We start from the raw sequence: 12,653 nt of genomic DNA, 5'->3' as shown, positions 1-12,653 counted from the left end.
TCTGCTTAACATGCGCTTGCATCTGTCATTCTACAAGGTGAATTACAAACCAACAGGTCTTGGATGTCTACTCATGAGCAGATTCTTGTTCAGGGTAGACCACTTTGTTTATTTCTCAAAATGAGTAAATGTTACAGTTTCACTTATTTACAGGTCTTGGAACAGAGAAATAAATAAGGCGATACTGAATATAGCAGATTGGTGTAAATGCTCTAAAATATACAGCAGCTTTGGCTACAAAGTTCATCCTCCAAAAAAAAGAGAAAAACTCAGACTATAGTATTAATAAATAATGCTATGTGAAAAAATAAATAGGATACTCTTCTGCTCAACTAATTTAGACTAGCTTTTTACATAAAGTAGAACAAAGAACAGGGAATCTTTCACACTTCATTTTAAAGCACATGATCATGAGTCAAAACAAATCTGAGTCACTAAAACACATCACTATAAACCAATGTACCAATTTTGGCATCACAATCATATTTGTTATGGACAAATAGGTTGGCATCGGTTTGACTGGCGATTGAAAAATGGAATTCTACTGTGATCCGATTGGCATAGTACATGGCCTCCAGCTTGAACAAAGTGTGTTTACTGGAGTGGTTTAATGCGCCCATCAAACCCCTGATTAGCGTGTTTATCCCTCCAAGAATCCTACAGTTTCATGGGGAAAAAAAAAAAAAAAACGAAGCTGGAAAGTGCAACTTTTTAAAAATACGCATTACTGCCCATGTTCACTGACAAGTTGTTTTGCGGAGTAATAGGGCCACACTGTATAGAAAACAAGATGATCTTGTCAAGTTACACTTATGTACAAGACATTTTAAATGATTCTTTTGAAACAATGTCACCATTTTTTTCGGATTAAAGTATTTGTATAATTACACTATAATCAAACATTTTTTTTTTTCCCCATAACGTAAAAGTATTTTTTTTTATGGCCCTTATATTACGGCATACAGTTTAAAGTTAGAATTACTTTTCCAGTCATTTTTGTTTTGCTCCCTGACACTGACTACAGCTCCAAAGTTATTTTATGCCACTGCATTCGTAACAAATGTGTCCCACGCATCAGGGTCTTTGACAACTACATTCTGTCTCCTTTAGACGAGCCAGCGTACCAGCCAAACGATCCTGAAGCTTAACAAACCTCATGATGTCTCTTCACATTTCTGATGCGTAAAAGAAAAAGAACCTTTAAGTGACAGATGACATCAAAGGCATGAGTCAGTCGTGATTATTATCCATGTTGTTGACTTTTTTTCTGCTTGTTTAGCAGTTCAATTTAAACAAAACAAAAAATTATAAACCAACCTATAAGGCTGTTTCATCAAAGCATTAAAAGGCAACATTCATACACAACAACGGTGTTAGATATTCCTTAAAGGTTTGGATGTAAGCATTCTAAACTCAGGGCTCCAGACTAACATTTTTAACTAGGAGCACAGTAGCCCATAACCTGGAATTTTAGGGGTGCAAGTAAAAAAAATATTTTTAGTTGGCTGAAGTGTGGAGCAGAAATTTGTCAGTAACAAAGCAAGAAAAGTAATTAAAAAATGAGTAGATTTACTGGTCGCACAGGCACGAGTGGATGAAAAACGTACTCGCGCTCTCAAAATTTAGGAGCAAAATGCCACCATTTAGGGGCAAGCTGAAATAACCATTTTTGTCTCCTCCTCTGCTTGTAACATTCTTCTGAGATGGACATCACACTGATTCGGCTTCCAGATAGAATGAAATATGAAAACCAGGCTGTTGAAAGGTTCGGCTTAGGTTGTGTGGAAAAACCGTTGGCTTATGTTTTGCACGGAGGATTCCAGACGGACGTCTTGGGAATGATTTTATAAGATTTGTGCATTTGGTGGTGAATGTTTCGACCAGCGTAAATTTGGCCCTAGGAAGATATCGACAAAAATAAGAGTTGGCCTAGAGCAACACATGAAAAGGAATACATTACTGCTGCAATATACACAAACTAAACAAACCACACATTCTCTAACGCAGGGTGTCTATAAATCCTCTTGGACTGTTACAATTGTGTGCATCCAAGTGGATTACCAGTTCCTTTGGCCTTCCTGCTAATGGTACTGACGACATCCACAAAGCACTGCTGTAAACCTCTTAGCTTGACCCCTCCACCCGGGAACTTTTTTTTTTTTTTTCAATCCCCTTCTAGTCCGAAAAGAGGCAAAAAAGGTGACAGAGTTACAATGTTCCAAGTAAAAGTCTGACTGAGAATCCTCAGCGATTGCGCAGAAAAGCCGAGTGACTGTGCGTCCTCCCGGCACCTCACATCAGTGATGTCTGAGTCTGTGCTGGGGAAGGTTCAAACACACAAAGGTCACATGAAATTGTTGCTTTATCCAACGTGGGGTGGGTGTCCTTATTTTCCAGCCACATAGATTGAAGCGTGTGGAGTTGGCTGCGTCCATGGTGTGTGTTTGAGTGTGTGTGTGTGTGTGTGTCTGTGAGTCTGTATGCGCAAATCACCATGGATTGCAGCGGTACGAGAGAGCGTGATGTGGCGGACAGCTGCGATCTGCTGAAGGCTGATGTTAGCGCGCCGTCCAGTTGTTTGCCAGCTTGGCTCTGGGGATGGTCATCTTGTCCGCACAGGGGGAACTCATCTCGGGGGAGAAATGGATCCCACAGTCGTTCTTCACGTTCTGAAACTTGTTCTCCTTGGAGGGCTCCATATACACCACCTGGTTCTTGTTCACATGCTTCAGGATCACAGTCTGAAGGGGAAAAGAGCAAAGTGAAAATGGGCGTGGCCAACGGCCAGATCTGATCTGACAAATAATTGATTAATTCACTCATTAATTAATAATGGCAGTGGTCATTAGGGAGAAAAAACGCTAAATTGGTACTGATGCTAAGAGGCAATGAAAATGTCATTGTAGCATAGATTTGCAAACATAGTCTCACCTTCTTTGGAGCGCTGTAGCAGGACATCTGCACCCACTTCTTTTTCTTGTTGACAAGCAAAGCAACAATGAGGAAGATGATGATGGCCAGGAGGAGACCTGCCAGTATCCAGGCGGCTGACTGGTAGATAAGGGCCATCTCTGTTTGGTTGGGGTAATTTTCACCCAAAACTGGCTCATCTGTAAAATGTGATCAAAAAACAGCAACCCAATGTCAGACATCAATGCTGCATAGTCATGTAATAATCAGAGAAGCCTTCCAATGAATGACTGAAATTTGAAGATGAATAAAAGCCCGCAACAAAGACTTTATCACCACAAAAACAAAAATCTCCTATTAATGTTCCATATCAAGGTAAGAATACTATTCGCGGGCGATGGGGACCGAGCCCACCTGCCAAGAGCGAAAATCTGTGTACGATTGAAAAACTTCAAGCAAAAGCAATACAAAGGTGTTGTTTAAGGGAATAAAGCAGGTGTGTTGCGGTTACCTGTGTCTGCAACAATGGGCGGTTCTGTGACAGCAGCATTCCCATCAGCCCGTCGCACACTTGTGGTGACCCTGGTTTTTGGGGCGACGGTGGACAACATCACTGGCGTGGATGTCGTCATTTCTTCCCAGACAGAAATAAAGAGTTTTATTTTCAAAACGGCTATTGTAATGCAAAACCTAGCAGACGTACAACCGCGTTATTGTTTCAACTCCCCTGTGCTTCCGTGAATAGCTAGGAACTGTTCTCACCGTGGCTTTATAAAAGGCCCGAAAGCCAAATAATAAAAACAAAGGGCGCTCAAACGGCATATCAGGCCGAACAATGGGATCCTATGCTGAGCTTTTCCCCTGTTGGAAAAGCTGACGCGGAGCTTCCTGCGCCGCGCGCAGAGCGAGCGTTGCGGTCCGATTCAACCGGGGACAGGAAACACGTGTGAATGTGCGGATGTTCGAGGAATGTTTTTGCTCGATTGGACTGTGTGTGTGTGTGTGTGTGTGTGTGTGTATGTCACATGGAATGCTGCTGCCAACGATGGTGTTTGCCTCTGCAGCGCCAGCATGGCTGGCTCTAACGAACTAACACATATACACACCCATTTTGAAACAGGCTTTCCCTCAGTCACTCCCTCTTTTCGACAGGTACCGTTATGAATTGTGACTTCCCCCATCAACAAGCTGTGCCTTGTTCTACTAGTAGCTCTATTATACGTTATATCTTAATGTGTGGAAGTCTTGTGCAAGATACTTTTAGCTGAGGTGGGCTGTCAGGGCGAATAAGACCTTCTTTACTGCGTAGCCTAAAAACTATCAGAATTTCTGACTGACATTTACAACCTTTTTTTTTTTTTTTTTAATTTTTTGTATTTGTTCTGTGAAATTATATGAATTTATTCCCAACAGGCTGTTCTCTTAATTTTGTTGCATTTGTCTTGGCTGCACTGCTTCCAATACGTGGAAGTTAGAATTTTTTCCCCAATCAGATTTCGGCCTCAGATCTGCATAAATTAATACGTACAATTGAATATTGAAATCTTTTTGGGTTTTCATGGCGTGAGAATTCTCCAGATGATGTACGTGGCACCATTGCATGCTGTTGTACTGCGTTCTAGTTTCTACTATATAACTGCGACGTGATGGTGGTATCAATTGGTGAGTTAGCCCGGTTGAGTTCCCTCTGAAAGCGCAGCTACTAAATGCATGGCACACCATTCACTTTTATTTGATGTTAATAAATAAAAGTTACATTTGAATGTGACAAAAACACTTAAGGCTAAAATAAACCAAAAAGTGTCTTTTTTTTTTTTGTGGGCGTAAAGCGAAACTCACCAAGGCAGTATGGGCAGCACTGGCCCTTGCGCAAGACGGGCACCCTGCAGTTGGCAGCCGGACAGCGCTGAGAGAAACATTGAATGGTGCCGTTGTTGCAGATGCAGCTGGTGCAAGCGTTGGTCTTCCAGGAATCTCCCGTCAGCAGCACGTCACCATCGTTGGTGATGCAGTACTCCTGCTGGCTGGTGTTCACTGGCAGCAGCGGGCTCTGTGTCTCCTCTGTGGATGCACCGAAACGTCATTCAAATAAGATAAGAGGGCTTCGTGGAAGTCAGTTTTGGTGACTCATTAGCCCAGATTGTATTACGATCGTGAAAATGCATTGGGAAATATGATCATTATAACTAAAATAGGGGTGGGCAAACTTTGATCTTTCATTTGATTGATTTTTTTTTTTTTTTTTTTTTTTAATGGACACATGAGCCAGGTTATTTGTGCAGCTAAAATCGAAATAGTTTGTTATAATAGTAGAATAATTCATTCAAGATTGTTTTTCAGTGTTAAGTTACTTAATTTCACCAATTATTTAATAACATAAAAATGTTAAATGCATGTGATGTTTTTTGAAATAATAATTTAAAAATGATATTAATTACAATTTCCATTTTCATGAACTATTTAATGAAATAAAAACATGCTACATGTATATGTAAAATTGTTCAAAATCAATAATTAAAAAAGCAATGAACAGAATTTTAATTGATCTGTTTTAGGAAAAAAACAGCACAATTAATGCAACGGATATTATGGAACTGTTGATCATATAAATCCTTTGCGGGCCCAATGTGGCTGTAATTTTCCCACCTGTGATCTACAGCAAGTGAAAATAGACAACAATGTGGATTTGGTGCTGGAGATCAACCCACCACTGACAGTTTGGAAGTGTGTCTGTGAGAATTTTTGTCCATTCTTCCAAAGACAAAATTGGAGGCCTGAGCTCACAGATATTAGTGAAAAGACGTATATGACGTAATATGAAAAGACGTTGCTGCAGATAGAAATCACACACTTACTGTATGAGTGTATATGTTTAGAGACACTGAGCTACAGCAATGGCCCCCAACAACCATTTTCCATGATGATCTTTGTTGTCAGTACCAGTGCTTTAAAACTAGCAACTTAAAAGCAATAATATTTGGAAAGATTTTTCCCCCCTCCCTCCTAAATGTTTTTAAAATAATGTTAGACTAATAAACTAAGGCGGCAAGGCTGACTCTGGATGGATTCATTAATTAAGCAAGCGTGAGAGGCCAAGACTAGAAGAATATGTCAATTCAAGATGTTTCCCAAATGTCGAGTATATAAACAAGGAATTCCAGCAGGCAGATGTTAATTCAGTCTGAGGCCTCATCCGCATATCTCATCCAACTCTCTGAGGGGCCAAGAGTCTTCTCCTGACCCAAGCCTTAGCTCAAGACTGTCCACCGTACACATCCATCATAGGGCCCTGTCAGCGGAATGTGTATTATTCTCACATTCCCAGTGACCGAGCCCACAAATATATCAAAGGCCAAGCCTCTCGCTTTTGTGAAGGCAGATGCATCGATAAGGCGGGACTGACATTCTCAGCAAGCTCACAGGCGCAGTCATGCATTGCTGATTTGTAGGTCTCATGCTTGAAAGCTATTGCCACATCTTGTCACTACGGGAATGAGACTCGAGCTGTAAATAAAGATCTGCGTGTGGTTTTGTGCCAGTTCATATGTGGGACATTGTCAACTCCTTTAGGAGCGGCACAGATCTGGCAAGAAAACAGCCACTCCTCTTTTAAGGATAGGTTCGCACCACAGGTCTTAATGCTCAATTCGGATTTTTTGAAAAAAAAAAAAAAAAAAAAAAATCCGATTTTTTTTTTTTTTGTGTAAAGCGTTCTTATGACATTATAAATGCGACCTCGGTCTTGTCTGCTGTCTGAACACATACGTCGCCAAAGTGAGCCGTATGCGCAGAAGAAGAGACGACGTCACTCCCGACATTGTGTTCAAAGTAAATGTGATCCAGCATTTACACAGTAAATCGATTAGGTAGAAGGTAGAAATAAAAACAGTATTTGGGGGAAATGATGAGGCGAGGCTTTAATATCTCATTTCATGGAGACATCACTAACGATGACGTCAGGTCATAACCGTGCGTAAAAAAATGAATTGATCCGAACCGTGGCTGAATTACTACTATCACCATAAATATCCACTTTATGCTTCATATTTCAAGTGGGATTAAATGAAAGTCAAATATAAAGTCAATAGTGTTACTCAAAACAACTTTGCAGATTCGATCCCTTGCTCCCAGCACTTTCCCTCTGCCTCCGCCGAGCGCATTTTGGGCTCCGGATGACGTCAATGTCGGATATATGCCACCTGGCCGTTCAGACCGTGGGCGCATTGTAAAAAGTCGGATCCGATTTAGGACCACATGAAAGCGACCCATGTCGGATAATTGAGCCGTTCGGACTGTCGTAAAAAAAATCCGATCTGGGTCGCATTCGCCTGCGATGTGAAGCTAAGTGTGTTGGCTTTAGGGTGAAAGGATTGCATGTGATCATCTAGTTATGCCAGGATACCATCCCTCGAATTGCCCACCCCGATCTACGCCATTGACATATAGTGACATGCAAAGAATGAAATGCTCTTCTCCTAGATGGCAGAAGACACGTGATTAACTTTGCGACATATTTTTTTGCTTTGTTTTTCAATACAAAATATGCGCCTTGGTTCTAAAACAGTTGGGAAACACTGTTACACATGTCTTTTAGCAACTTACCTAGACACACATGACAACAGGTGTCCTGGTTCTTGGTTGGTGTCTGGCACAGAGCCGGGGGACAAACTTCAGTGTCGCACAAGACGCGCCCCTGTCTACAGGTGCAACGTGTGCACTCATCCAGGTCCCAGGTCTCCCCTTCCACATAGAATTCCCCCCCAGGGGCTCTGCACACCACCATATCCATCCCCTCCGGCAGACCACTACCCGACTCGTCTAAAGTGTTACAAGAGGAGAGAAATGGTGTCATATTCAGACATGTTGAGAAGCATGCGTTCCCAGAGACCCATAAAACAGTAGCCCGTAGCACTGGAAACTTTGTCCAGGTTGTGTTTTGACACTGGCTGACATCTGCAAAGAGTTAGCAAGCTGTCCTCAGCATGCAAAATTGGGGTCTAAATGTGTTCACAGTCTTATTTATTGCCAAAACTGTTAAGCAATTCACTTCACCCAGAGTATCTTCAAACGGGTTTTAAGGAGACGTAAAACAATATTGTGTAGGGCTGTAAATAATGATTATTTTAACAATTGATTAATCTGTCAAGTATTTTGTCAATCGATGTGTGGGATTAAAAAAAAAAATCATTTTCATGTCTTTATTCAAAAACATGACATTATGTCACCTTAACATGAATAATAATTCAGGTTACGGTTTGGTCTGTAATGTAATGTCAGAAAATTGGCAAAAATGCTGATCATTGTTTTTCAAAGTAAAAGTCGTTGTTTGCAAATGTCTTATTTTGTAAAAACAAAAATGAGTCTGCTTTCATGGAAGACTAGAGACATCTGACCATATTTAATGTTGAGAGGCTGAAATTCCAAGGACTTTGACAATTTTGATCATTGAAAATTAAACAAGGTTTCTAAACGATAAATCGATTATCAAAAATATTTACCTAACAATGTGATAATCGATTAGGTGTCACTCCTTTAATTGTTGCACCCCTAATATTGTGCTTTTGGGTCTTTAAGTTAAAATTGTGCTTATGATCCAAAGTAAATAATTATTTTGATTTGAAATAATAGAAGTATTTCTTGATCAGAAAACATTCAGCTTTTTTCTTTACATGTCCAACAAGGTGGCACGAGTTATACAGCATGACAAGTTAATAAGGTCAACAAAATATTAGAAACATGATACAGTGAGGCACTACACCACTGCAAAATTAAAACGATTTAATGTATAATAACTAATTAAAACCAATCAAAACTAATCAATATCATCCATGTAAAATCTGAATTCTTGATCCAACAAATGTGCTCCTTCTTTTTGGATCAGCCAATTGTACCAAATGAAATGGTGGTAGTTCTTGAAGTTTAATAGTTGGCTTTCTGGAGATATGTATGGCAACATAGTGTTAAGATGACATTGCAACTATGAGGTAATTTCTCATCAAACGGAGAAAATAAAAATGTGTAAGTGAAGCATACGGGCAAGAAAATCTGCAATATATAAAGTTTGTTCTGAGGATGAAGGTTCGAATGTGGGCTTCTGTGTAGAGTTTGTATTTGCTTGCAAGCTGTATAACAGGCATGTTAAGATTATTGAAGACTAAATTATACTTAGGTGCGACCACAACCACCACATGCCCTATAGAAAATGAATCCATAGATGGGGTCATTTAGGGTCATACCTTCACACGTAGGACAACACTGGTCAGGCTTCATGACTGGATGAGAGCAGCTGGGCACGGGACAGGATATGAGCACACACATCTCCCTTCCGGAATGACAGTAGCAGTCACGGCAGCCGTCGTGCCAGCTTTCGCCTTCCTCATATCGGTTACCGTTGGAGGTAAAGCAAAAGCTGGGAACTGGGATGGGGGCGGCGGTGCTGGGCAAATGGGCATTCTCTGGACAAGAAAACATTCAAATCAGTCAATTACTGTATGTTTGAAAGAAAAGTGATTCATTGTGCCACAAGCAAAGAACTAGAAACAAACTAAAATGTATGGTCTGGTGCAGACAACCGCAAAGCAAGATCATGTATATTTACAAATACCATAAAGGTTAAAGCACGGATAACAAAGCATAAAGGACAAAGCAATTAAGGTCAGCTCAAATTAAAAATGATGTTGAGATCTAAAATACCGAGACAAATCCCCTAGTGGTGTGTGATCATCCTAATGTTTTGCTTGCTTATTGTCAAAACAAGCAAATATCCAATTGCCTTGGAGTGCTAACCTTCTAAAACCACCAGTAGATGGATTTAACCCAGAGCAGCTTTTAGGGCCAGTTGGAATCCACTTGGATCAGAAAGAGAGCCAAACTGAAATTTCCCGGCTCAAGCACAAGGTGAGATGTGACCTCTCTTTCATCTCCTTCTTTTTTTTTTGGTGGGGAGGAGGTAGTGGAGGTGGGGGCGGGGGGTATATTTAAATAAATCATTAAGCAAAACGGAATATTTTGACAAACCACACAAAGACGTCCCCAGCTCTTCAGGTTGGTATCAGTTTACTTACAGTAAAAGTCTGTGAGTCTTTCTGTTTGTAAAGAGCCAGCAGCCAGTTGCACTGACCCGAGCATATTTTGAGGTTGAAATATTTATAACCCAGCTAAAAAAAATAAAATAAACACTTACTGTAAAATGGAGTATAAATCAGTCATCTGGATTTTAACACGGAGGTTGGGGGAATCTAATTAGACTTTCACCCATAACTACTGGATAAAGCCAAATACCAACCAAAAGCCCAAAAAGGCAAACATTTAAGTCTCCGCAGAGGAGCAGCCAGAGGTCACAGGAAATCAAAAGTGCAGCTTTGTAGAACAAACTCACTCATAGATTTTCTCCATGCTTCCATCAATTTACTTTTATACTGACGTACAGTGGTTGAATTGTGTGCGGGAACAAGAAGCGCTAACTATTTGACTGTGTATTTCCTCGGAAATCTCGGAACATGAATAAAAACCCACGTTCAGACCGTTGGCCCGGCTATTTGCGTCCCGAAAGCTGAGCTGGCTCCTAAACTCATTTTGCTGAATGCAACACTCTTATACCAACCACAGACATTTACAGTAGTTCCGATGATTGCAGGTGAAGCACTCATATAAACAAGGACATGACTCAGCATTGCCAGCATGTGAAATATAGACAACCGAGGTAATAATAGGCTAGACTTAATATGCAATTATCACGCTCCCCTACAGAGCATTTCACCACTTTAATGCTGAATAACAGCTACTAGAGACCACGAAACTCTGCCAAACCGTACAATTACTAATATTACAATGCTTTGAATACAGTTTGTGTGCCTACATAATGGCACGCAACGAAGGCTATGCATTATTTTTTATAGATCATAATTAGGGATAGACCGATTATCGGCCGGGCCGATTCTTGGCGCCGAAATTTAGCTGTATCGGTCTTTTTTTTTTTTTTTTTTTTTTTTAATTGATTGTTGATAATAAATCAATTTAAAACAGTGTTAACTTCAAGGAAGTACTCATTTAAATAGTCAGTGAACTTTATAAGAGATTCTACTGATCCTGGGAACACTATGCACCTTTTGTTTTTATTTGAAGTCAATTCAATACAATATCTCTTTTTGTTAGAATTTTACAACAAAGATGGCCACATTGGCAAACATTTATAATAATGACTTTAAAAACAAAAGAAAATCAACGTTATGCAAATCTGAAAAATTGTTCAATACACATATGGTCAAAGACGATTAAACAAAGTTCAGAGGTTTTTTTATTTTTATTTTGACACCAATATTTTCCTTTTTAGTGAAAATGAATATCGGCCCCTAATATCGGTTATCGGCCTCCTTGACTATTAATAATCGGTATCGGCCTTGAAAAAAAACATATCGGTCTATCTCTAATCATAATTTGTGCTTGCATTTTATCGCTGAATATTTCAAAAATGGACATGGGCAATATGTTCAACCTTGCATTCTATTCTTAAGTGTGAGGTACCTTTACACATGCAGATAGAGCAGCCCTTCTTGTTCTGCCTGTAGCCATCGCTGCAGTGCTTGTCGCAGGTGAAGGGCGGGCACTTGACACAGCGACACATCTCACAGCCATGCTTGTTGCGACTGTGGGGTGACACACACACGCACTAGCCATAAAACACTAACACATGTACACGTTTGAATGCGTATGTGTTGTGGCACACAGTGAAGACCAGATGCCGGGGTCTGGTAGAATCGACATCTGGACCTGCTTTTCTTCATTTCTGTATTGGCTTCCTTTGAAGGAGGCCAAATAAAAAGACCAACATGAGAGATCCTTGCGGTTTGCACATCATACAAAACCAAGACGCATTCTAAATCCAATTCAGATGCTTTCAGTTTAACCTGTTGCATCATTATTGCTCCTTAGGCCGCTGGCACTCTTAGTTAGAAGAAGCCTGAGAAGAAACCCAGAAGAGGCAATTGGATAAGGATCGTCGAGAGAATGAGTAAAATATAGGCTTTCTTGTCAAACTGAAGTGGATTTCTTGACTGACAAGAGATGAAAGTATGGATCAAATTCTCAGGAGATGTCAGGAAGATATTAACAAAAAAAAAAAATATTAGGACCCATTCATGGCTTCATGAAGAGCACAGAGGTCAACTTGTCTTTACAAGTAGACGACCATGTCTATGTTTGTCCAAACAGAAACAAACACAAAACCTCACGTAGGAGTGATTCTTGCAACTACAGTTTGATACTTTCGACAATGACTAACCACAAAGATATTACGTCCAAGTATTACTGTCTACCTAATAAAACTATAGCACTCACTGGTGGTGTAGAGCTGCTGCCTTTCACGCAGATGTTGTGTGGTGACCCCTGATGGGAGGACAAGCTGACAACTTGGAAAAAAAAAAATCCCTTTTTTTTTTTATGGCCATTAAAACCGAATGGCCTAAAAGAGGAAGTCAACCCAAACATATTTAACTCAAGAATATGTTCAATAGAAGCCTACTAGTTGAAACAAGGCATTCTGATAAATATTGAGTTTGTGGAATAAGAGTTAATCCACTTGTTTTTTAGCAACGTCTGGGGCGGCCATTTTGTCACTTCTGTCGACTGAAAATGACATCACAACTACTCAGGGCTTAGGTGACGACTAATCACGGCTGACCTGTTTTCTGAAGCCGTGACTGGTCGACAAAATGGCCGACCCCTGAGATGGAAAAAATGGGTGG

At 40.3% G+C, this 12,653-nt stretch overlaps 1 protein-coding gene across 1 annotated transcript in view; it reads right to left on the bottom strand.

The window, feature by feature from the left end:
- Positions 1-57: 57 nt before the first annotated feature.
- The window catches only part of LOC147137469 (cysteine-rich motor neuron 1 protein), a 35,397-nt gene continuing 22,801 nt past the window's right edge, over positions 58-12,653 (bottom strand). The window contains exons 9-15 of the mRNA XM_086049997.1: positions 11,434-11,555; positions 9,147-9,365; positions 7,513-7,728; positions 4,750-4,971; positions 3,422-3,544; positions 2,932-3,110; positions 58-2,741 (exon numbers count right to left, since the gene is read on the bottom strand). Of these exons, the coding sequence (XP_085906123.1) occupies positions 2,559-2,741; positions 2,932-3,110; positions 3,422-3,544; positions 4,750-4,971; positions 7,513-7,728; positions 9,147-9,365; positions 11,434-11,555 (1,264 nt within the window). The 3' untranslated portion in view covers positions 58-2,558. The remainder of the gene's footprint in view (positions 2,742-2,931; positions 3,111-3,421; positions 3,545-4,749; positions 4,972-7,512; positions 7,729-9,146; positions 9,366-11,433; positions 11,556-12,653) is intronic.

Source organism: Filicampus tigris, chromosome 13 (assembly GCF_054856515.1).
Source record: "Filicampus tigris isolate MCC_2025a chromosome 13, RoL_Ftig_1.0, whole genome shotgun sequence".
Lineage (NCBI taxonomy): Eukaryota > Metazoa > Chordata > Actinopteri > Syngnathiformes > Syngnathidae > Filicampus > Filicampus tigris.
The sequence above is the reverse complement of the archived record's forward strand: the minus strand, read 5'-3'. Positions and strand labels throughout refer to the sequence as shown.